At 31.8% G+C, this 26,406-nt stretch overlaps 1 protein-coding gene across 1 annotated transcript; it reads right to left on the reverse strand.

The window, feature by feature from the left end:
• Positions 1-8,486: 8,486 nt before the first annotated feature.
• LOC115707758 (receptor-like cytoplasmic kinase 176) lies at positions 8,487-11,533 on the reverse strand. The gene is made up of 6 exons (XM_030635813.2): positions 10,948-11,533; positions 10,225-10,517; positions 9,910-10,045; positions 9,659-9,801; positions 9,439-9,562; positions 8,487-9,115 (listed from the first exon to the last, which is right to left on the reverse strand). The coding sequence occupies exons 1-6, from the start codon at positions 10,997-10,999 to the stop codon at positions 8,646-8,648; spliced, it is 1,218 nt and encodes a 405-aa protein (XP_030491673.2). The 5' UTR covers positions 11,000-11,533; the 3' UTR covers positions 8,487-8,645.
• Between the last annotated feature and the right edge of the window lie 14,873 nt (positions 11,534-26,406).

The following is a 26,406-nucleotide window of genomic DNA, read 5'->3' on the forward strand; positions in this document are numbered from 1 at the left end:
ATCAGACAAATATAATAATAAAAACTAACAAAAAATATAATGGGTATTTGTATTTGGTTGTTTTTGTGTTGTTTTATTGTTGTTGTATTATTTTTTTTTGTTGATTTTTTTGTTGTTGCTTTGCTATTGTTTTACTGTTGTTCTACTATTGTTTTTACACACCTCAGACAACCCTTTCCTAATTATGTCTTCGAACAGATCAGTTGATTTTGGGAATATGAATAATAAGTAGGCAACCAAATCATAACAGGACCACAAAAAACAAAAGAAGAAACGACGAGTTGTTTTCTACTATTTTTTTGATGTTGTTGTATGTCAATTAAAATGTTTAATTACTGATATTCTGTAAAAATATTTCAAACAACTGTACGTGGAAGTCCAATCCTATAGAAGGAACATAAAAACTACTAAAAACAACACTAAAACAACACGAAAACAACCCCAAAACAAATGAAGCATAAATAACGAGCAACACAAAAATTAAAAAACAACACACCTCTACAACCTTTTTTACAGTGACATTGTCAAAAATATCATCTGATTCAACATTTTTAACTGGGATTTACCCTTCCTCTACATATAAACAAAACAATAATAAACAACACAAAAACAACTGTTAAACAACAAAATACTACATTCAAACAAAACAAACACACAAAGACAAGATAAAAAGAAGAAAAAAGACATATTACATATGAAAGTAATACATCCCATAGAAATATAGGAGTAAGTAAGATAAATTACAAGAAAACCCCTAAAACAACACAAAAACAACTAAAAAATACCTTATCAAGCTTGGACACATGTAAAAATTCATTGTCCAACTCAAAATCTGAGTCTGAAATTCAACCACAGGACAAGGACGTTTGGACATCCTCCTCTTCGAAGTTTCACCAAGAAATTTACGTTTGCTTGGAACTGGTGAGGTAAGGCTTGGGGGTGTTCCTTAAAAATCCTCTTACCCATTAAGGATCGACACAAGTTTTTCTGAGGCATTTTTGGGGGATTTTTTACAACTGGAGAATAAGACTTTGATAGAGTAATAGCCATAGATAATGAACAAGCAAAGTATTTATATAAAAAACCAACAAATAAATAGGGAAAAATATAGAGAGAAAATTATAATTTGAAAACAACAACAACAAAAAAAAATTTGTAGAAAGTAACCACCAAAAATTTGACCATAAGACAATAACTGGATGTGCTTTTTTTTCTTTTTTTTTAAAAAAAAAAAGAAGAAGAACATAAGAAGAAGAAGATGAATAATTAAATGGGATAGTAGGTATAACTATAAACCACCAAAACGTGGTGGGAAAGAGAGAGTAATTTGTATTGAAATGATGATTAAATTGAATTAAAAGAAAAAAAAAAAACTGCCACAAATGTGACAATACCCAGTCACATCAACTTTTTATCACTTAAAATACAAAAAAAATAAATAAATAAAAATAAGTAAACACATCAAAACTCTAGGCTGACACAAAGAATAATTTTTTGAAAAGTGGGAATGAATGGGATGAGTTGGGTGCCTCAAAACAAAAAAAACTATGGTATATTAAACTTTCCAAAGGCAGTATACTGCCAAAAAAAAAACAGTATAAAAGTAAACTTGAGCGTGTAACAGTATAAACGAAAAAAATTGGGAAAAAACAGTAATGGGTGTAAATTTCCCATTTTTTTTGTATGGCCAATGTGGCTAGTTTTCTTTTGTATGGCCAATGTGGCTAGTTTTTGATTTTGTAAGGCCAATGTGGCTAATTTTTTTTGTATGGCCAATGTGGCTAGTTTTCTTTTGTACGGCCAATGTGGCTAGTTTTCTAGTTTTGTAAGGTCAGTATGGCTAGTTTTGGTTTTGTAAGGCTAGTATGGCTAGTTCTTTGGATTTTGTAAGGCCAGTATGGCTAGTTTTAATTTTGTAAGGTCAGTATGACTAGTTTTAGTTTTGTAAGGCTAACATGGATAGTTTTTGGTTTTGTAAAATTATTATATGGCTAGTTTTATTTTGTAAGGTCAATTTGGTGTAATAATAACACATTAAATGTAGTGTATTCACGTCAGCAATGGAGATGAGAATAGATAAGTTCTAGTATTTACATCAGAGAATTCTATGTGACTATTTATATAAAATTTCATATTTTATTTTATTTTATTTGTAAGGGAAATTTCATATTTTATTAAATATTTATTATGTTATTAATTTTTCTCTTTTTATTTTGTAGGTGTTATACTAGTGGGGCGTAAATGACAACTCTCAGTTTTGAAGTTTTTTTGATATTAAAGTTTTATTGTCTAGTTCTCCTGGGTATCTCTGCATGCCCTTAGGATAGACAATGAATGGTTTAAATGGAAGATTTGCGTAACTTTGTTACCTTTGTTTTTTAACCTGTATTGGTTTCCCTTCAAAAAAAAAAAATTATTATAGACAGGTTAATAGAATAGGTTTTTAAAAAGTGATTAGCTGCCAACATTAATATTGTGCTAATATAATATTTTTCGGTTTTAAAATTTAAAAGTACTTATTGCTTTTAAACTATTTCGTTTGCAGGTTCTTTTTCAATTTTCCAGACAGAAACAGTTGCGTTAGTAGTAGATTTGCGTTGGGCTCAAGATGTGGGACTTCCCGTGGAGAGGGTCTTTCTGATGAATTTTCTTTGGTCTCAACTTTGGAGGGTCAGACAATGTATTTGCATGAACTGGGGTTACCTTTTCAGATATTAAAGTTTTATTGTCTAGTTTTCCTAGGGCATCTCTTTCTCATGTCCAGCAACTTTATTGTTGAGGCTCATAAATTGGCTAAGCATGCCTTTAGGATAGACAATGAACTTTCTTGGATGAAAGAAACCTCCCCACCTTTTGTGTAACTTTTGTTACCCTTGTTATTTTAACCTTTATCGGTTACCCCAACAAAAAAAAACCAAAAAAAATTCTTCCTCAATTTTCTATGTTCATCTATTTGATTCGTACTTAATTTATTTTAATTGTCTAACCATCAATTAACTGTTTATGATATCAATATGAAATCTGAGAAGAAAGTATTGATTATACTATAGTGAAATAGTCACAGATTTTGATATAGGACGAGACTACCTATATGGTCTGTGTAGCAATTAGGACTTTCATGCTTAATGCCTCCTATATGTATTTAAATTTATCACGAGAGTAAAAAATTTGCATATAAGTTGAGATTTATATGTCCTAGCCCGAATATAAATTTCTTTAGTAAATTCGCTATCACATGAAAATTACATTTTGAGAATTAAATTATGTTAAACCAGATAAAATATATTTAATTGAAATTAGTCACTTTAACTTTAATCAGTAATTTCACTGTAATTCATTATTTTATTTGTTTGTTTTATAATTTAATTTTTACTTAGGTTATTTAGTTTTAAATTTCTTTTACCAAATAAAAATAAGTATTTAATTGTTCGGTACTTAGCTACAGTTCTCGTGGAAACAATCTCACTTACCTGAGTATTACTTGTTAAAATGATACGTATACTTACGTGTTGGATTTTTCACAACAGTGATAGGGTAAACACATTATAATATTAACATTGGGTCGAATAGGTGAGGCCCAATTTGAGGGATAACCATCGTTCGTACAAGACCGTACCATGTGATGGTGACAGGTGGGCATGCACCGTCGATCGTGCATAATAAATGTCAGACTAGTGAACGTTAGACAAAAGGTGGTTTGCTTTTTTGATGTGCGCCTTTTCAAGGCCTAACATAGGGGACAAGCCCCTAATTGTGTGAAATTCGGTGTTAGAAGCACGCCACGTCAGATTGGTCCTTAACTGTCGACGCTTCGCGACATCCCTTTGGCTACTCTTCCAGGATACCCTGGGGGTATCCATTTATCATTCTTCAGACGCACTAACCTAGTTATGTGTGAACCTTTCGGAGTCATTTTTCTGACTTTACCCGTAACAAATTCTTGGTTGAATCTGAACCTTAATCCAATTTTGTTCTTGGACTGGGTCGTTGGCTTATTTGAGCCTTGTTAATGAGCTCGCAAATGGATTTAGAATGCGACCATAAATGTATCATGTATCCGAAAACGTAGATAACAGTAATAAACTAAAGCTGTAAATTATTACAATCAATTATTTACCCCTACATAATACGAACATGAAAAATACTTTAATAATCTTTCTAATGATATTTTATATTAATATCAGACTCTTAGATAAAAAATTATGAACAAAATACTTAAATAATGTTTATTTAAAATGAACTAAAAGTATTCTATTAAGGTTAATAAAAAATAGAAAATGTTAAACAAACACTTCTATATAATGCATTATTTTAATATAAATGGATTTTAATTTAGATTTTTTAAAAATTAATTTACTATTATTTTTTTAGTTTTTAAATATAAATTTTTTAATTTCTTTTCTTTTTAAATTTAAAATATTCATCATCATTTTAGTTTTTAATAATTATACTTAATTTAATTTTAAAATATAATTAATCTTAATTAAAATTTTAAAAGGAAATAAATTGACATGTTAATATCAGGTTACAGGTAGGAGTGTTTATTAGATCACATCCAATAGAGTTTGACTCAATTCATCCAATCCAATTATTTATTGAATATTGAATTTTATCATCTGATCCAATCCAATTAAATTGAGTCATTTGATCTGATCCGATCTGATCCAATGGATGTATTGGATTAGATTGGTTCCAACCATTGGATGAATTGACTGGTTTTTTAATGGATTGAATTGGATTGGATCCATCCAATCTATTTTAGCTACCATTTAAGTTAATTTCATTAAAAAGAAAAATATATATATATATATAAACATAATTTAAAACCTAATAATCCAACATATATTATAAAAATTAGTTTAGTCCAACCTAATTCTCCTGATCTCATAATAAAACTGTTAAAAAATAAACTTTATTCAATACATATTGATAATTTTATTAGCGTTTAGGAAGATGAGAATTAATATTTTAAATCTAAGATTTTTTTTCTTTAATCTCATGTGTTAAATGTATATTAAATCAATTAATATATATTTTTAAATAAAATATATTAAATATATAAAATTATAAATGTATTTTAAAAATATATAAATATAATTTGATGACCATTGGATGATAATTGGATTGGTTTGGTTAGTTATCCATTGGATCGGATGTCCGATCCAACAACCAATCCGATCCGATTGGATTTTCAAAATTTATATCCGATATGATCCAATTATGATTGGATATCCGATTTTATTAGATCGGTTGGGATTAGATCGGTCGGTTTTAATTGGATTTGATGACTTTCTGCACACCCCTAGTTACAGGTCATTTTTTATTTATTTTTATTTAATTTCTAAATTAATCACAACCATTTAATAGTGATCTAGTGGCTAAAAAATGTAACCATGATAGTTACAATAAAAATATAACCATTAAAACCTCCCTCATAAAGACAAATATTTATTTTATATGTGCAATTAGTTAATCGCAAACCAATAAGAATAATATTTGTAATGTGTATGGTATTGTTATCAATGATAAATTATTTATGGGAAATTTTTATATATATACATTAATATTACAAAAAAAAACGTTATATAAAAACAATCCATCCATATACCGTGACACGTCATCACCCATACCGTTATTAGCCGGGATTATTTTGGAACCACCGGCGATGAAGGAGATGCACCCACAACTCCACTTTTCTCGGCCATCCCTGCGCGTGGTTAACCTGATTAAAACGGAAAGCTATAAATACCATAGGAATAATACACGAAATCAAAAAACAGAAACCAAACCAAACTTGAACGAAAAAATACCATTGACGGAGACCTCGACAGATCTGAAAATTAGAGAATCGATCATCATATCTCTCAAATACGTTGCTGTATACAACAAGCAAATCATCATCTCTCTAAATCGATCTACAATTCAATCGACCAATAAACCTATCAGCTGATCACAACAAAAACAAAACAAAAACCAGAGATCGTTGCTTCGAGGAAGAAGAAGTACCTCAACTTCGACATCAAAATAGACTAATAAGTTTATTGACGTATGTTTGATTATAGTTTACTATGTATTGAAAAAAAAAAAAATATTGTTCCAACAAATAGAATCTACTAAGTTTATTGACATATATAATAGTAGACTATAAGAAATGAACTGAATTATTATTCCAATATACGAAAAGAAAAATAAAAATTTGTTTCAATATGCTAAAATAAACTAATAGATTTATTAGCATATCCGATGATAGGCTATATGAAAAAGCTACTATGTAAACAAAGAATGAAAATATATTTCAATATGTCAAAATAAACTAATAAGTTTAATTAGGCATATATGAGTATAGGCATATATGCCAAATAAACTTATGAGCAAGAAATTTCATCATATTCAAATCTTTGACAAGTGCATATATTGTTATTCAGGTTTACTATATAAGACATGTTACAGTAATGTATTTTGTATACAACCAGATTTAATGTCTCAACTTGAAAAAAAAAATAGACTAATTAGTTTGTTATTTTATATTCACACATTGTGTTTGAAACAAAAAAATAAATTGTTGTTCCAATATACACGAAAATTAGACTAATGTGTTTCTTGGCGTATATCATTATGTTTGATTATAGTTTACTCTGTATTGAAAAAAATAAAATATTATTCTTCTAACAAACGATAACTAGTAGGTTTATTAACATATTATAGGCTATATGAAATGAAATAAATTGTTGTTCCAATATACAAAAGAAAAATAAAATTTGTTTTAATATGCAAAAATAAACTAATAAATTTATTAGCATAACTAATAGTATGTTTTCTATATGAATTACTTTGTATGATCTATGTTTCTTTTGTATATCAGTTTTGTAAACCAATATCATGAATATATTCAATATTTAGTTTGAAAATAAAAAGAAAATTATAAACACCATTAATAATTGTAAATATATCAATTTTAAAAAAATGTTGATTGTGAACATCTAACTTGATATGAAAGCAACAAAAAGTATTGAAATTTATAAGAGGCAGCTTTGCAAAATATGTATACAAAGGAGGTTTACAGAAGGAGGTATTAAAAATATTATGAAAAATTTGGAAAACCGTGATCATGTGCTCTGCACCTCCTGACGCACGTCCCATCCAACTGTCACTGACGTCATCCTTTTCTTCAGCCCACTTTGACATGACCTCCATCCCATTCAACTGACACTGACGTCAGCCCCCCTCATCCACTAAGCATGCTCAACAAGCCAAACATAAAGAAATAAAATAAAATGAAAAAATGGTAAAATTGACGGTATATTCAATAATTTAAAAAGTAACGTTATTATTAGAATTAAATGAAAAAAAACGTGTCTACATGTAATTTTCCCATCATTTATCATATCTCTATCTATTATTGTAATCGGGCTAGCAACTCTACTCCTCATTTTCTTACTTGATTGGGTTTATCTTTAGATGCTCCTCAGGTATGATGGTTGGGTATCCATATACTTCCCTGCTTATTTATTGTAGTGGGGTTTTCTTTGTAATGATCTTTGGATCTCTTTGATTTAGGCCTATTTTAATGGAAATGTTCCTTCTTTTTCTTTTTAAAGAAAAAACAACAACAATTTCTTACTAAGCAACAAAGTATATTACTTCCATAGTTTTCTTAAATAGGTAGCTAACAAATTACATGAACCAAATCATCCTTAAACTTAATATTTTATTTGTTGTAAGGATCCCCTAAGCTTAATTTGGATGTTTCAATTTTTACAATTTCATTTACAATCAATAAAATATTAAGTTTAAGGATGATTTTAAAAGAAAAGAGAGGTATGCACTTGCACTGCTCATAATTTATAGTCTAAAACCAACAAAAGTAACTGGAGTGAGATTGAGCTTCTTCATCACATGTTTATTAAAAGGAATGAGAATTATTTGTATGGTATTGATTCTTATTCATTTAATTACTAAATTTTATAATGGGAGAAGTTAATAGAAGTATAGAACCTACTTAAATTAGGCCGAAAAGAAAGATTTTTCTCCCATTTTTATAGGGCATGTCTTTTCTTTTCTTTAACTTACTTTATTTTTAATTTTATTTTATTAATTACAAAATTAAAAGACAAATATGTCCTTCCAAAAACTATAAATAAAAAACAAGTATTTTTAACCATAACAATTTAATAAAAATATTATTTCGGATTATATTATATGAAATGTGCTTCTACTCCTTACATTAAAAGTTTCTTTGATCACACTTGTTACGCAACCATGATTACATTAGTACCAAGGATAGAGGAAAAAAAATCTCTATTATTTGTTTGTCAACGATGTACTATCTTTTTTAAGGTAAGTATTTATTCTAAAAACAATTAGGAATACGAGTGCAAAGCCAGTTTTGAAGGTGGGCGACAAAATTCCATGTTGAGTGTCAACAATATGTAAGAAGTAAACATTTCATTTCCATGGTTACTAAACGAGAAGAAAAGCAAAGAAAATGGACCAAAAAGGGTAATATAATTCATTATTAGCCAAAAGTGGTATATATACAAAATCAACCGAAGTGATACATACTCAAAATACAAGATATGGCATTTTGGCTTCAATGAGAAATGAAACAGAACACATTTAGAAGGAAGTAGCTTCATTTTCATTATTTATGTACGGATGGGAGAGGGAGATGGTAAAGGAGAAAATGGAGCTGCTTTGCCAACTTTAACCGCAATGGGACTCTTGGGATGTTTGTGAGCATTGGGTGATGACCTGCCATTGAGATTTCTGTGATGTTGGTTTCGAGAGTGTGAACTGCGCTCCATGTTATCCGACTCCACAAGATGTTCTAATGCTTTTACTACCTCTTTCATGGTTGGCCTGTACTTTGGCTCATTGGATATGCATTGGATTGCAATGTTTACTGCTTTTAGAGCTTCACTTACTGAGTACTGGCCTTCAATGCGAGAGTCGAAAATTTGGAGAACTTTTCGTTTGCTGGTCAGATAAGGTTTTGCCCATTCCACTAGATTGTGTTCTCCAGATGGTCTGTTTTGGTCTACTGCTCTTTTGCCCGACAACATTTCTAGCATAACCACCCCAAAACTGTACACGTCACTTTTGGCCGTTAAGTGACCTTTAAAGAAGAAATGAACCAAATGTCAGAAGAGAGTGAGCATTGTTTGTTATATCCAGCAGCAAAGGAAGTTACATATGATAAAAAACCTTTTTTCTTTTCAAAACTAGACTCCATGGGCATGACTATCCCTACAATATTTGACCATTTGAGCTACTTTTTGGGTGCATCTTTAAAAAAAGCTTTTCAAAGGTAGAACTGGTAAACATTTTAGCAGAAACTTCAGATAATGAAGTAATAAACACCTATTTTACTCCATAGGATCTTTCTAAAAAGATACATGAGTGATAACAAATGTGCAAGTAATGAAAGATTGAAGATACCTGTGGCCATATATTCTGGAGCTGCATATCCAAATGTTCCCATGACCCTAGTTGAGACATGGCTTCTATCATTAGCTGGACCATCCTTGGCCAATCCAAAATCAGACAATTTTGCATTATAGCTCTGTTAAATAACAATGGAAAAGAAGACCAGTAAGTCCAAGTAATATTTGATGAGAAGCTAAAGAGGTTTCACCAATGTCATATGCTTTTCACTTACAGAATCGAGCAGGATATTCGAGGTTTTAAAGTCTCGATAGATCACTCTAGCTTCATCACTGTGAAGGAACGCTAGACCCTTTGCAGCACCTAAAGCAACTTTTATTCTAAGGCTCCACGAAAGCGGTTGAAAGTAAGAAGCCCCTGTTGCATTCAAAGTTGCATTTCATATATTAGAACATCATTTCACTGAAAATGCTATTTATCAAAACTCAAGACCAGCTAAAGCAGTGAAGGAATTCAATAACTCACTCCTAAATAGATGGTTATCCAAGCTTCCCCGGGACATAAACTCATACACCAGAAGGCGATGATCATCCTCCAAACAGTAACCTATCAATCTCACAAGATTGGGATGTTTCAGCTGTCCAAGGAAGTCAATTTCTGTCTATAATTTGAGAAGAAACAAAAGTGTTAGAAATACAAAATGTGACCTATTCTATACACAATCTTTTCAAAGTGATTAGAGAAGGGTTCAGAATCAAAAGCATAATCAAGGGAACACTAGTAAACTTATCAAAGGTTGAAGTAAGGAGATGAAAATGGAAAGAAATCAAGGTAACTCACCAGCCATTCCCTGTGACCCTGAAGCCCTTCCTGGTTAAGCCGCTTTACTGCAATGACCAAACCAGTTCCGGGCTTGGCTGCTTTTAAGGAATTCTCCTCAACCCACCCCTTAAAGACGCTGCCAAAACCTCCTTCCCCAACCATACTGTCGGGACGGAAGTTCCTTGTGGCTGTTTTAAGTTCATTAAAAGTGAAGCACTTCATGTTGGATGACTGCAAAATCTCACCTTCTGTCCGAGGTGTTGAAGGTACTGAGGCTGAAGAGACTTTGCTTCCATAATTTGACTTAAGCCCTACAAATGGCAGATGCATGCATAATCAGACTAAGTTTATCATACGGAAAAGCTCGAAAAGTAAATTCAAGAAAGAAGAATCAAATCAATATATCTCAAACAGTTAATCTGCATATCTATTATCTACTCAATTGTGATCATTTTCATTAAATACTCCTTTCTTACTTTCCCTTTACTTGTCTTCATTTTAATTTTTGAAAATAGAGCAACAATTTTCATGCAGATCCAGATTTGTAAAACTAATAAGCATTGATACCTAAAGTTGAAAATTCATTCAAACAACACACCAAAACACCAAAACAACAACAAAGCTTCTATTTAATGTTCCATGAAAAGCCAAAAGCAGGAACAAGGAAGCTTAATTAGCTGCACTTTTCTCTATTACAGAAATACAAAGGAAAGAAAGAAAGAGATTGAATTGGGTTAGTACCATTTCGATCTGGGCTCTCGGCTTTGATTCGAGAACTGCAACAGGAACCCATTAACACAGAACTCAAGCATGTACAAGACGAATATACTGAAAGCAGTCGTTTGAAGAAAGAAAGATATAAGAAACGAAAGTGTGAACAAGTTGAAACAGTGGTAAAAAAGCAAAAGCCCCGTGATTTGAATGATAACAAGTTCTTTATTTTTTATTTTTTTTTTAATTGTGATCGTGTGAAAGCTAGAGGCTTTTTCAACACACAGGTTTAGCTGTCAGCCGCATATGATATACTAAAAAAAAAAGGGAAGAAAAGGAAAATGAAAATGGCGAGACCGAGACAGAGACAGAGGGATGGAGAATAGGTTAAAAGTTAAGAGAAAGGTCTGTTTCGTGTGTTTGTGAACGTGAAAAATTGGAGTTTAGCGAGGGTGTTTGGATTGAGGGAAAGTTCTTATCAGCGAGACAAAAGTGAATCGTTTGACAAAGGTGAATCGTTGACTTGGCCTCTTTGGACTTTCTTTATCTGCAAGTTGGGTGAGAGAAATCCCACAAAGATTTTCAACCTAAAAAGGTAAAAAAAAAACAAAGAATTGAATTGTAGAGATTAAGAAGAGTTTACCCATTTCTAGAAGGGTAAGTATTAACAGAGAAAAAGAAAATTAAATACTAATCATGTAAAACAAATTTGTGTAGTGGCAATAAGGGAGTGAGTAACTAATGATAAATAAATCCTTCACGGCCCGTTTGGTACGCATGATTGGACTGGATTGGACTGAAAAGGATTGGACTGGACTGGACAAGATTAGATTATGCTGAAGGTAATCATGTGTTTGGTTTAAGAATTGACTGGACTATTTTATTTATTTCCTTTTAGAAAAAAAAAACTTAAATTAAATAAAAATATATAATAATAAATTAAAATTAAAATATATAATAATAAATAAATAATTCGTAGCAAAAAAATAATAATATATTATATATAATTAAAAATATATCATAAATATATAATAAAATATTTTGTTATATTTTTTATTTAATAAATAATTAAAATAGTAAAATAAAAATACTTGAATAATATTTAATTGTTTATCTTAAACACTAATTTAATCACTAATTTAATATAAATATTAATTTTTTAAAATATTTATATAAATTTTTTAGTAATTTAAAAATAATATATAATTTTATTGTCATATTTTTTTCTTAGAATCAATTTAAGTAACTATTATTTAATTAATAATATTCTAAATTTTAAAAACTTATGTATAATAATTCAAAATTATACATTTTTACTAATTTTAATGAATAAGTTTTTGATAAAAAAAAATGTATAAATAAATGTGCGATAATTATTTCCTTTAAATTCTTATTAAATTTAAAATGTATTAATAAAATTTAAATTAAAAAAACGATAAAAAAAAAAATCTCACCTGCATGGGATTATTTATCCCACCCTGCTGGATGGGATAAATAATCCCAGACAGATGAGGTTAACTGGATTAGTTATCCAGACTTCTAACATGCCCAAACACTGGATTGGACAAATTAACCTGTCTAATCCAATCCAGTCCTGCGTACCAAACGGGCCCTAAAAGTTTTATTTAGGAAAATACAAAGGGAAGGTCCGGAAGGAAGGAGTAATTTTTTTTAGTGAGAAAAAAAGAGTAATTTAAGGTGTTAAGCATGTAAAATAAAAATTAAGAAATTTGTGACGAAATTTTTTTTATGTTTTAATTTTTATACACTTAACTTCTTTATTTATTTTTTGTGACAAAATCTCCTTAAGTTTACTTTACTTTCTAAATTTAAGGTGTCAGTTAGATATTACTGTTAAATACCAACTAGAATTGTATCGACTTCGAGGTTTTATCGTACATATGTATACAATGGTCATTCATTTGATATTTTACTATCGTGTCAAATTTACAAAGAAAACTAAACTTAAGGGGGTTTTGCTACCCAAAAAAAGATAAGAGAGTTAAGTGTATAAATATTAAAACATAAGAGGATTTCGCTGCAAATTGCTCTAAAAAGTAATATATCATTATTGATGTATTTTGTTGACCTCAAATTTGGTCAATCGACAACCGAATCGTATTTATGACTGATATTACTACGTGTTATAGTGAGATTTCCAATGAAAGCTGAAATTTCCGTGAGAGACTTCTCGAAGTTTAGACCTCGCTCAGGATAAAACCAGCGAGATATTGCGAGTGCGACCTAAGTCGAACCACGTAACCATAATTCTCGTTATACAGGGTAGATCCAACTCGCATGTGTCAGAACATGTGCGAGTGTCCCCTCTATATTTCCGCGAAAAGCATAGAGACCAACTCTCTATGATGCAATTTGGTCCCAATGATCCAATAGCCCTGACAAGCCGATATAAATTCGCATGTCCAAGTTCTACCAGCTCAAACATGCGATGTATACAAGGGGCGATTACTTAAGGGCGCAGACGTTCCAAACGTACTGATGACCCTGCGAGCTCAACAAACGGAACATGAACAGTCAACTCGCAGATGCGAAAGACGCATACGTTGATGAACTTAGTAACTGTTACGCATTTATTGATGTTAACGTTGTTTGGCTTTACTTATTGCAATTCAATATGTAAATAATGGATTAACAATGAATGTGATCCTTGTGTAACCGATTGGACACCTACTTTGTATATAAAGGGGTGATCCACCAATGGCACCTACGAATCCTTTGCTACAGTGGACTAAGCAGATCACAATCTGACTGAACCACTATAATTCTTTGTCTTATTTACATTTTCCAGCCTTGTTGTTTGTTCTTGCATTCCCAGTCGAGTACTCGCCATTCTAGGTCGAATACTCGCACTTGTCACTTCCTTGAAAATTCTCTTTTATATTAATTAAATAATACATTTTGGTGTTGCGAAATTCACTCGACAACACTACGTGTATACAATAAGAACAAGTAAATAAAGAGACAGTATTTTTATAGAGGTTCAACCCCTTTAGTTAGCAGGTAATGACCTACTCTCCTTTTGGTTGTATTGATACCAAAGATAATACAACTCAGATCACAAGTGTTGTGGATTCTAAAGTGACTCTTTTAAGATTGCAATGATGAGAATCAAGAAGCAAATCACAAGAGAGATGAGAGAGACTTAGTCTCTTCTACAATGTTTGAGGCGTAGAAGAGAGAGAGAGAACTAAAGTTCTTTAGAGCTTCACAGTTTAAAGACTTAAAGTGTTCTAGACTTAGGGCTTGAGACATAGCACTTTAGACCTAGAGATATTAGGTTTAGGTTAGTGCTCTTTATATAGGAGAGCTTACAAGAAATGGTAGGTTGATATCTCTTCAAAAGAGGAGATACCACCTATTTGTTATATAATAAAATAATAGATAAATAATATGTTAATTAGTCCCCAAGAATAGGTAAATAATTGAACTTTATCCCCTATTTTCATGGGTTGTTGAAGTCCAATTCGTGACTTGAGGTGTTGTCTAGGATGCAAGCTGCAGAGGCATAACAAGTGCTTGCCAAGACCAAGGTTGGTCAGCCCTTCCCTTTCTAGAGGTTGGCCGGCCTATGCTGGCCATAGGGCCCGCCATGGGGGTCCGACGAGGCCCCTTAAGTTGGCCAGTTCGTTATCTCTTTATCTCACTTAAGTATTCAGACTCCTCGTCAACGAATATGTTGTGTATGATGACTTGGCCTTCTTGTTGACAAGTTGTACTCTATGTGGCATTAATCTTGCCTACCAGGACATGCACGCCATGTAGGCAAAAATTAAGATAATATTTGCCCTCTAAGTCCCTGTGTGGACGTCTGTACGGATAGGGACTTTCTAGCTTCAATTTTGACTGCCTTAACCAGGCAGGTTTTACAATAAATCCATTTATGAAATATTTTCTATTGTTTGGCTGCTCACATTCCCCAGTTGGAAACTAATAATATTTTGCATACTTGTGTTTTGCAGGATGCATGGTTTTTTGCTGCATGTTAAATGAGAGAGGGGCCCACCAAAAACTATATAAGCTTACTTGGTGTAACTCATTTTCATTCCACACTTTACATTCTCTCTCTTCAAAAAAGGAAACAAGGGAAAGCTCTTTACTTCCCCTTGAGGCTGAAGTACCCCTCCTCCAAAGCTTGAGATTCTTGCTTTGTTTCGACGATCCAAGCTTTCCATCGTCTACCTCGAAGGTTTTCACTAGTGGGTAAGCTTTCAAATCCCATTCTCTACTTATTTTCTTGGATTTGCCATTGTTGTGTTCAAGCTTTTCCATGCTTTATACATTTTTTAATTCTCACGTTAGATCGTAGTCTTTTTGGTATTTTGATCCGCATGATAGTTTTAGAATGCATAATGTGTGATTTCTTGACAAAAAATATTCAATTTTGATTGTCGTTGTGATTTTTGACTCTTTGAGTCACAAAGAACGCGTTTAAGTTTTGAAAAACACGCATTTTGATCCAAAACATACCCTGGCCGGCCCTAGGGGTCTTGTTTAAGACTTGGCTGGCTCTAGGGTTTCACCCTAGGAAGTTGGCCGGTTCATGCTTAGGTCTTAAGACCTTAGCCGGTTCTTGCATGGGTCATGCGATCCTGTTGGCCCTCTCAAAGCTTTGGGACCCTGGTTGACCTAGGCCTTGGTTCCAAAAGAGTGGCCAGTTTTCTGTCCTCTTTTGACTCAGCAAGAATCCTGTCATGGCCTTGTGAGCCTATACAACTTTAATCTCATACGTGGTTCCCTTAGAAATTTTGTATGACACTTTATGGTGAGTCTATTATAGTTGAATGCTTAACTTAAGACTCAACATTTATCCAAGTTGTTACACTTGAAACTATACTTCGTTGATACCCAACCTTGTACGATGAAATTTTCTAGCAAGTACCCTTGAGTATTGTTGACCAGAGTCTTGTCTAAACCTTGTCGCTTTGTTAGGTTACTCACCTCCCCTTATTTTTTGTGTGCAGATGATCTCAAGTGACTATTAGGGAGGTGACAACCGCGTCAACAAATATTTACTTAGTCTTCTCTTCGAGGACCAGTGTCCAGTTGATTCCTCTAGCAGCTCCTCAAGTGATCTCGAGGTTAGTGGTGGTTCATTATGGCAAGGATCAAGCTGACATGCTGCAGGGCACCACCTTATGACCCTTATATTGCTAGGTTGTGAGGAGGCTGCACAACCTCTGGATGACAGAGAGCTAGGGGCCGGCCAGGCTGAGGTACCTGTGGCCGAGCGAGATGAGGAGAGCTTGGATAACGAGTCTAAAAATACCATTTATCTTTATAGTAAGGATTCAAAAAAAAGATTTTGTCTATAGCCCATTTCAACTTAAGGTCAGCCTTATCTCTGATGCATGGTTTTCTTCTCATTTTTCTGAGACTGACAACTTGGTTTTATTTTTTGTATTCTCTACGAAATCTTTTATTGTATCAACTTTTTAAGATATTTGTTAGAGAATATTACTAGTTTAGTTATCTATTTTTCTAAGGTATTTCCAGTTTATGTTCATAATCATGAATGAGCAGTACAGTTGGATGGATGGTGAACTAGTTTAAATGGTTTCTCCAACATTTCTTCAAGATGTATTATTCTCGTATTGTTTTTCAATGAAATTTTTGTTAATTGTTTAAAATATATAAATAAGTATTATAAGTAACTGCTAATTAATTATGAAGTATCATGTTAATGTTAAGTATCACGTTGATATTATACTAAATATCTAAAAGAGTTAATAGAAAAGACCAATGCTCGTTATTTATGATATGAAATTATCCCGGAACATTAGTTTCTTGGCAATATTAATTTTTTTTGTTTTTTTTAAAAAAAACTTATTTGTTTAACTTGTTTTTGAAAGGTTAAGTCTCTATTTGTTAAATAATAGAATAATTATCTTTTTTACTCCCTGTACTTATGACACTATACTATTATGCCCCTTAATCTATTCAGCTTGTTACAAATAGTCCTTGTATAATTTTATATGCATACATTTAGTCCTTCTGTTTATTTTGTTTAAAAATACTGTTTGTATTGATGATGTGGTATTATAACAAAGGATAGAGTAGTAATTTCATCTCTTTTTAGAGAGAAAATTGACTATGAGGTGGCTATTAGAATATTTTTATTTATGGAAATTATTTTCTAATTAAGGAAATGATTTTCTATTTAAGGAAATAAATAAATAATTGATTTTCTGATAAATGAATATTTTATATTCATTAAATCTGGACAAAATCAATTATGTAATATTCTATATATGGTCAGATTTCTATATTCATTACCTGATTTGATTTCCTGAATTAATTGTCAAAATATTCTGACAATTAATGTGGCACGAATCGATGGAGTATCTCACCTATAAATATAGGGTCTCGGTCCCCGAGCTCCTCACTCATTCTGAATTCATTCAGCAAATTCCATCTAAAGAGAGTTGAGAGAGCGAGGAAGCCCGAACTCCAATACCGAAGCTATCGCAGGGATTGAAGCTCGAATCGATATGGCTGGAGGTACATCGATCCTTTCATTGCATATATTATTGATATGATTACAGTTTATTTTCCGCATTTCATATCATTGTATATGCTATATTACATACACTATATATATAGTCTAACAGTTGGTATCAGAGCGGATTTATCTCTGCCTTGATTTTATTTGAGTTTCATATATATATATATACATACATATACTGTTCATATATATACATATTTGTTTTCGGTTCTGTATATATATATATTTATATTCATACCATTTATATTATATATACATTTTAATCAGTATATACATATATATATATATCTTTTATTGTTCATATATACATATATATTATATACTCATACATTCATACTCGTACCTGTATATATATATTTTATATGTATATATGTTTATATATATATTGTATATCATATATATATTTTATCACTTAATAATAATCATAATATTCATTTTTATTATGTGATATATACATGCATATATATATACATGCATATATATATATATAATCACGATCGGTCCATTTTAGTTTTTTCCATTTTTTATTTTTCGGTGTTTATTTCGAATTCTAAATATATTGCTATGTTCGTATAGTATTATAGATCGATCTAAGCATTGAAAATCTATTGAAAAACTTAAGGATGGAATTTTTTTCCGGTTAAAACTTTTTCGGACCCGATTAATTTCGTGATATTAAAGTATATATTTTTTCGTGTTTTTGTGCATAAAATCTATGTGGATCTTTTTTTTATTTGATTTAGAACCATTTAGATTTGAAAACACGCAATTTGGTCGTCGGAAACGCAATTTCCGATCGGGTTTGGGTCGGGTTCGACGGACCCGCGTGCAGAAAAACGGGTCAAAATCGACCCGGTTTGGCTGAAGAAGACGACGCAAACGACATGTCGTTTTCCAAAAAACGACGTGTCGTTTGCCCAAAACGACGTGTCGTTTGTCAAAAACGACGTGTCGTTTGAAAGCCTTCAGTTTAGCTGTCGTTGTTGAAAAACGACATGTCGTTTTTCACATTGTGGAAAACGACATGTCGTTTATAGTTTATGCCTCAGCCCTGCATTGAGTAAAACGACGTGTCGTTTTTCTGTTAGGGAAAACGACGTGTCGTTTTCTTCTTCATTTTCAGCCCTTCAAATTTTGGAAAAACGACGTGTCGTTTTGCTCTTTGCAAAAACGACATGTCGTTTGGCAGTATGGATTTTTCAAAAAAAAAAAAAATAAGGGAAAAATTCCGAATTTTTGATAAATTTTTTATTTATTTGGAATATTAATTATTTTCCTATTTTGTGTGTTAATTTAGTCAATAAATTGCATTTAGTTAATTTTCCATTTTTGTTTAATACATATATATAGTATAAATTGAAAATGGAAATTTGTTTAAATTTGGTAATTTATTACATGATTTATTTAGGCATGTAAAAATTGTGCTAATTTGTGCATTTAATTATATATTACCAAATTTCTGCAATTTATTGTCTAAATTAATTTTGAAAAATCTGCCATTAATTTCATATTAAGGAATTTGCATTTAATTAATGATCATACATTAATTGTATTATTTTGTATTTAATTGACAAATTTATGTTTAATGCAATTAATTTAGATTTGTATGATTTAAATGCTATTCATAAATTCCTTTTATAGTGCTAGATATATTTAGAAATATTCAAACATTAAGATAGGTTGAATATTTTATTTAGCAATTAAGTTTCATTAAACTTCATAAAATTATTCATAAAATATTCATAAAACTTTATAAAATGAATAAAATATGAATAAAACGTAAGTAGTTTTGTGGTTTGACATAAGAAAACATGAACTTGGGACAAATGCTCATATCTAGAACGGTTTTTAATGATCTTCGGACGACCACACTAGGAGCACTAATCTCAGTGATTGTCTATTATGTTAACAACGAAATTACTTTTAGGTAGAGCCCAATACCTAATGTCTAAAGTGAAAATATAATTTTTTATAATTAGGGAGTAGCCACAGCATCTTTAATTATATAAAATTATATATTAATTAAAATTCACCTTAATGGACAAAACTTGTAATTAATTATTTGGATATAATAATTTTACCCCACAGGGATTTTATTATATTTTTATAATTAATTAGGATAATATATTAAGTTAAATTCTCTTAATTTACCCCACAGGGAGTTATGAGGATTTGAATTAATATGTTATCACAAATTTTAATTAAAGATAGATTTCATTCCTCCATTATTTCTAAATTAAAAACTTCATTAAATCTATCATAAAGTTCATCCAATTTTATTAGATTTAAAATTTAGCCCACAGGCAATTTTAGATTTAATAAAATTTTCATCTTCATCATGTTTCTACATTGGTAAAACATGAATTCATTAAAGCCTCAATTCTTTTAACATCTAAATCTTTTGTAATCCTATTCTTGCAGCTATTTCATCCACCTCTAAATATGCTGAAATCACTAGTGAAATCCCTGAGCTTAGGAGTGACAAATTCAAAATCTGGAAGGAACGAGTTCTTCTCCACCTAGCTTGCACTGACATGGATTATACAATAAGGAAAGATGAACCAGCTGCTATCACTGATACTAGCACTGCTGCTGAGATTGCACTGCGTGAAAAGTGGGAGCAATCTAATCGTCTCTGCATCATGTTCATTATGTCCAGAATTCCTATGGGAATGCGTGGATCGGTGGAGCCACCTGAGAAGGTGAAAGACTTTATCAAAGTTATGGATGAGCAGTTTGACACTTCAGATAAATCCTTGTTCATCAACCTCATCCAAGAGTTCTCGTCCACAAAACTCACCGGTGTTAAAGGAGTTCGAGAACACATTTCTAAAATGAGGGACATCACTGCTCATTTGAAGAAACTCGACGTTATCATTCCTGATACCTTCCTAGTTCATTACATCCTTCACAATCTTCCTCCACAGTATGGGCCTTTCAAAATTTCCTACAACACACATAAAGAAAAATGGACTATCAATGAATTGATGACCATGTGTGTTCAAGAGGAAGCCAGGCTCCTACAGGAGCAAGGAGAAAGTGTTCACCACGACCACTCAACCTAAGAAACGCAAGCCATTCAAGAAGAACAAAGGGAAAAAGCCCATGGCTCCCAAGGCTGCCATAAAGAAAGATTCCATCAAATGTTTCTTTTGTAAACAAAAGGGACATGCGAAAAGGGAGTGCAGCCAGTTCAAGAAATGGATGGATGACAAAGGTAATCCAATTTCCTTAGTATGTTATGAATCTAATATGGCTAATGTTAATCTTAACACATGGTGGATTGATTCCGGTTCAACAATTCACATAACAAATTCCTTGCAGGATATTCAAAATCTAAGGAAGCCAGTGGCAAGTGAGCAAAGCATCTTATCTGGAAACAAGATGGGCTCACATGTGGAAGCTATTGGAACATGCAATTTAGTTTTAAGTAATGGTTTTATTTTAAAGTTAGAAAAGACCTTTTATGTACCAAGTTTCTCTAGAAACTTGATTTCGATTTCAAGACTTATACCCTTTGGTTTTTCCTTTACATTTTCGTACAAATATTTTAATTTATATTATAAATCTGAATGTGTTGGAAATGGTATTTTGTCTGATGGTCTTTACTGCCTTAATTTACAAAATAATACCACTAATAATGTTATGCATGTTCACGCTGGCACTAAAAGATGTGTTATGAAAGAGGATTCCTGTACATTGTGGCACCGGAGATTGGGACATATCTCCATTGATAGAATTAAAAGGTTGGTAAAAGATGGGGTACTCAATACCTTAGATTTTATCGACTTTGATACTTGTGTGGATTGCATTAAGGGAAAGCAAACCTCCAAGTCTGTCAAAAGCGGGTGTCCATAGGAGTTCGAAATATTAGAAATCATACATACCGATATATGTAGTCCGGATATGGAGTCACATGGTCGAAATACTTCATCTCATTCATAGATGATTACTCACGCTACATGTATATCTACTTACTTCATAATAAAAGTGAAGCATTAGATGTCTTTAAGATATTTAAAGTCAAGTAGAGAAACAATGCAACAAGCAAATTAAGATAGTGAGATCGGATAGAGGAGGTGAGTATTATGGTAGATACACGAGAAGATGGACAAGCACACGGTGCATTTGCGAAGTTTCTTGAAGAAAATGGGATTGTTGCCCATTACACCTTGCCGTACACCCGAGCAAAATGGTGTTGCGTAAAGAAGAAACCGAACATTAATGGACATGGTGCGGAGTATGCTTAGTAGCAACTCTAATCTTCCTAAATCCTTGTGGACTGAAGCATTAAAGACATCCGTGTACATATTAAACCGAGTTCCAACAAAGGCAGTCTCAAAAACTCCTTTTGAATTATGGAAAGGTTGGAAACCAAGTTTGAATCATGTACGCATTTGGGGATGTCCATCTGAAGTCAGAATATATAATCCACAAGAGAAGAAATTGGACCCAAGGACCATAAGCGGATTCTTTATAGGGTATGCTGAAAAGTCTAAAGGTTACAAGTTTTATTGTCCATCTCATAGCACAAGAATTGTGGAATCAAGGAATGCAAAATTTCTTGAGAATGCCTTGATCGATGGGAGTGATCAATCAAAGGACTTAGGTCCCGAGAAAGATCCTTCGAACCTTCCACTTCAAAAGCAAGATTGATAATGGTTAACACTCCTGTAGATTCAAACGAATGTTGAACAACCATTACCAATCACCGAAGATCCACAAGTTGGTAATGATAATCCAAAGTAGATCAAAATGTTCAAGAGTTCCCCGCAACCGTTGAACAACCCGCCGAACCCGCCGTCGCTCCCCAAGAGCCTGTTGGTGAAGTCTTAAGAAGATCTACTAGACCTATCAAACCAAAGATTTACAAAGACTATGTTGTGTATTTATTAGAATCTGATATTGGAATTGGAAATGATCCAGAAACGTTTTTACAAGCTATGAACAGTAGAGAATCAAAATTGTGGTACAATGCTATGGATGATGAAATGAATTCTATGAGGTGCAACAGAGTTTGGGAACTTGTAAAGTTGCCTAATGGGGCGAGAGCCATTGGCTGTAAATGGGTCTATAAAACTAAGAAAGACTCATTAGGCAACACTGAGAGGTACAAAGCGAGACTTGTTGCTAAAGGATTCACTCAAGAGGAAGGAATTGACTATACAGAGACTTTTTCTCCTGTATCAAAGAAAGATTCCCTCAGAGTCATCTTGGCATTAGTTGCTCATTTTGATTTAGAGTTGGAGTAGATGGATGTAAGAACTTGCTTTTCGAATGGTGATCTAGAGGAGGAGGTATACATGAAACAACCGAAGGATTCTCCTCTAGTGAAGGTCGGGATTTGGTATGCAAGCTCGAAGTCCATCTATGGATTAAAACAAGCATCCCGCCAATGGTATTTAAAATTTCATGATGTCATCTCTTCCTTTGGATTTGAAGAGAATGTCATGGATCAATGCATATACCTGAAGGAAAGTGGGAGTAAGATCTGTTTTCTTGTTTTATATGTGGACGATATTCTTCTTGCATCCAATGATAAAGGGTTGCTACGTGAAGTGAAACAATTTCTTTCAAAGAACTTTGAGATGAAAGACATGGGTGAAGCATCCTATGTCATAGGCATTAAGATTCATAGAGATAGATACCGAGGTATCTTAGGTTTATCTCAAGAAGCCTACATCAACAGAGTTTTAGAAAGATTTCATATGAAAGATTGTTCACCGAGCATTGCTCCAATTGTGAAGGGTGATAAATTAAATTTGAGCCAGTGCCCAAAGAATGATTTTGAAAGAGAACAAATGAAGAACATTCCTTATGCTTCGCCGTCTAAGCCTAATGTATGCTCAGGTGTGCACAAGACCCGACATTGCTTATTCTGTCGGAATGTTAGGAAGATTTCAGAGTAACCCGGGGATAGACCACTGGAAAGCTGCAAAGAAAGTAATGAGGTATCTTCGTGGTACTAAGGATTACAAACCGATGTTCAAACGAATCGACAATCTAGAAGTAGTTGGCTACTCGTACTCGCATTTCGCTGGTTGCACTGATTCACGTAAATCTACATCTGGTTACGTGTTTATGTTTGCTGGTGGAGCTGTGTCCTGGAGGAGTAACAAACAAACTTTGACTGCTACTTCTACTATGGAGGCTGAGTGCGTTTCTTGTTTTGAGGCTACATCACATGGTGTATGGCTAAAGAGTTTCATTTCAGGCCTTAGAGTGGTTGATTCCATTGCAAGGCCGCTAAAGATGTTCTGTGACAATTCGAGTGCTGTTTTCATGGCTAAGAACAACAAAAGTGGAAGTCGAAGCAAGCACATCGACATTAAGTACTTAGCTATTAGAGAACGTGTTAAGGAAAATAAAGTGGTCATTCAACACATTAGCACTGAATTGATGATTGCCGATCCTATGACAAAAGGCTTGCCACCTCATAAATTCAAGGATCATGTAGAGAACATGGGACTTGGTTCCCTTATGTAATTTGTACAAATAAAGTTATTATTAATGAAACTCTTATTTTGATTTTTCTCATATTTATGCGCATCTTAATTTTACATTTGAGAAAAATTTCAGAGGACCTGAATAAACATAAGGTTTAGGGTTTATTCACTTAAGTACATTGCCACATAAAGTACATTGTTATATAATAAATGTATTGTAATACATGGAAGATAATACTCGATTCATAATGAGGACATGTCGCTATGATTCGTATGTTTATTATATAATGAGGAACGTTAGGTTTGAATATTTTAGTTTAAATGCTGACCAAGTGGGAGAATATTAGAATATTTTTATTTATGGAAATTATTTTCTAATTAAGGAAATGATTTTCTATTTAAGGAAATAAATAAATAATTGATTTTCTGATAAATGAATATTTTATATTCATTAAATCTGGACAAAATCAATTATGTAATATTCTATATATGGTCAGATTTCTATATTCATTACCTGATTTGATTTCCTGAATTAATTGTCAAAATATTCTGACAATTAATGTGGCACAGATACTGATGGAGTATCTCACCTATAAATATAGGGTCTCGGTCCCCGAGCTCCTCACTCATTCTGAATTCATTCAGCAAATTCCATCTAAAGAGAGTTGAGAGAGCGAGGAAGCCCGAACTCCAATACCGAAGCTATCGCAGGGATTGAAGCTCAAAGATCAATGGCTGGAGGTACATCGATCCTTTCATTGCATATATTATTGATATGATTACAGTTTATTTTCCGCATTTCATATCATTGTATATGCTATATTACATACACTATATATATAGTCTAACAGTGGCATAATAACTGACAATGAAAGATGATTAAAAAATGATTTCATAACCTTTTAAAAAAAAATTAATAAAAATAATTGTATTAAAATAATTCCAATCGTTTTTTAGCAGTTCAAATTAGAAAAAGGTGTAAAATTAGGATTCTACACTATTTGAAGAGATGGATATCACTAGAAAGAACATGAGATTTTTGGAAAATTAAGGTAATGATATTCTATTTTTTGGGATGTTATTTTTTATTTTTTTTTCCTGTGATTGTAATTTTTATGACTTGTAATTTATTTTCCTAATGGTATATAATTTTTCAACTACTATCTATGTATAATGCCACATTATTAATTTAACAGTCAACTTTAGTCAATTTTAACAGAATTAGATAGAAGGATTGTACTATTCCAACTGATATATTTTAAGGGGTATTTTTAACTACACTTATAAATTAAGGGGCATCATAGTATAGTGTCATAAGTACTGGGACTAAAAAAGTTAATTATTCTAAATAATATTAGTTTTGTTGGTTTTTATTTATTTATTTAATATATATTCTTTAGTTTATATATTATATAAATTTCAAATATTGATTTTATTTTTAATATTTTTTATATAAAAAATAATGTATTAAAATTATTGATTCTTTTTTTAAAAATAAAGAATTATTGAGATTGTTAAATTTAAAAATTTTAATTTAATTTTATTAATAAAAATTTGAGTTTATTAAAACTTGTTTAAGGGTATAATTTTGTGCATATTAACAATTTAATAGTTACGATTTAATTAATATTAAAGCTTAAAATACCTAATTTAGTACATTTTTTTTTTTAATTGGATGCATGATTTGGTAGGTGGAACTGGTTTGAACCATCTAGTTTGAGTGAGCTTCACCATCTTTTCTAGAGATGAAGAGCTAACCATTTATTACATGGATAAGCTCAAAACAGTCAAAGTTTTTTCTAAAAATAAAATAATAAGTTGTCAAAGTTGACACTAAAATTATTATATAATTTTTCTTTTATTGCTCATGTTCAATAATAACTGACATTAATATAATAAATTAATAATTAGAAGGATGAGATGCTGTTGGACTGGTCGGCTGGTCCAAGTGGGGCTTTCATATTAAAGCTACGGTTAGACTATGGGCCCTACTTCACCAATTTGCCACGTGGGATAGCCAATTGCTCAGATTCTTCGTCTCTATTGGTCAACCCAGCGGTGCTTTCTTGTAATTTGGTTACAAATATTTTATTTATAAATATTACATCAACTTATATAATTAATTATAGTAATAAAAATATTATAATGTTTAGCATTTCTTTATTTTATTATTTTTTTTAGTAATAAAAAGAAAGAGTAATTTATTTTTGGTAGGAATGATAACAAACTTAAAGAGTACAATGTTATTATTCTGTTAAAGAAAATGTTACATTTATTGTACCGTCAATTTTCCAAATTCTTTCTTGACTATTAGCTTAGGTTCAAACAAATCCAATATATAACATCACAAAGTCAAAACACTTATTTTATTTTCTTACTATTATTTTCACGGATAAAAAAATAAAGGCAACAAAATTAAAGAAAAGATGAGAGGGGACCATTCCAATGTATAAAAGTATTTTCAATATAGTGTTAATATATATATCAAATCTGGCCGTGCTAAGATTTGAGATGTGTTGA

This window comes from Cannabis sativa, chromosome 1, assembly GCF_029168945.1.
Source record: "Cannabis sativa cultivar Pink pepper isolate KNU-18-1 chromosome 1, ASM2916894v1, whole genome shotgun sequence".
NCBI classification, from domain to species: Eukaryota; Viridiplantae; Streptophyta; class Magnoliopsida; order Rosales; family Cannabaceae; genus Cannabis; species Cannabis sativa.

Coding starts and splice junctions, on each gene's coding strand:
- LOC115707758 (XM_030635813.2), bottom strand. CDS start 10,999: ATGGGTTCCTGTTGCAGTTCTCGAATCAAAGCCGAGAGCCCAGATCGA. Junction 10,518..10,947: donor CGAGAGCCCAGATCGAAATG/GTACTAACCCAA, acceptor TGCCATTTGTAG/GGCTTAAGTCAAATTATGGA. Junction 9,116..9,438: donor TCCAGAATATATGGCCACAG/GTATCTTCAATC, acceptor TCTTCTTTAAAG/GTCACTTAACGGCCAAAAGT.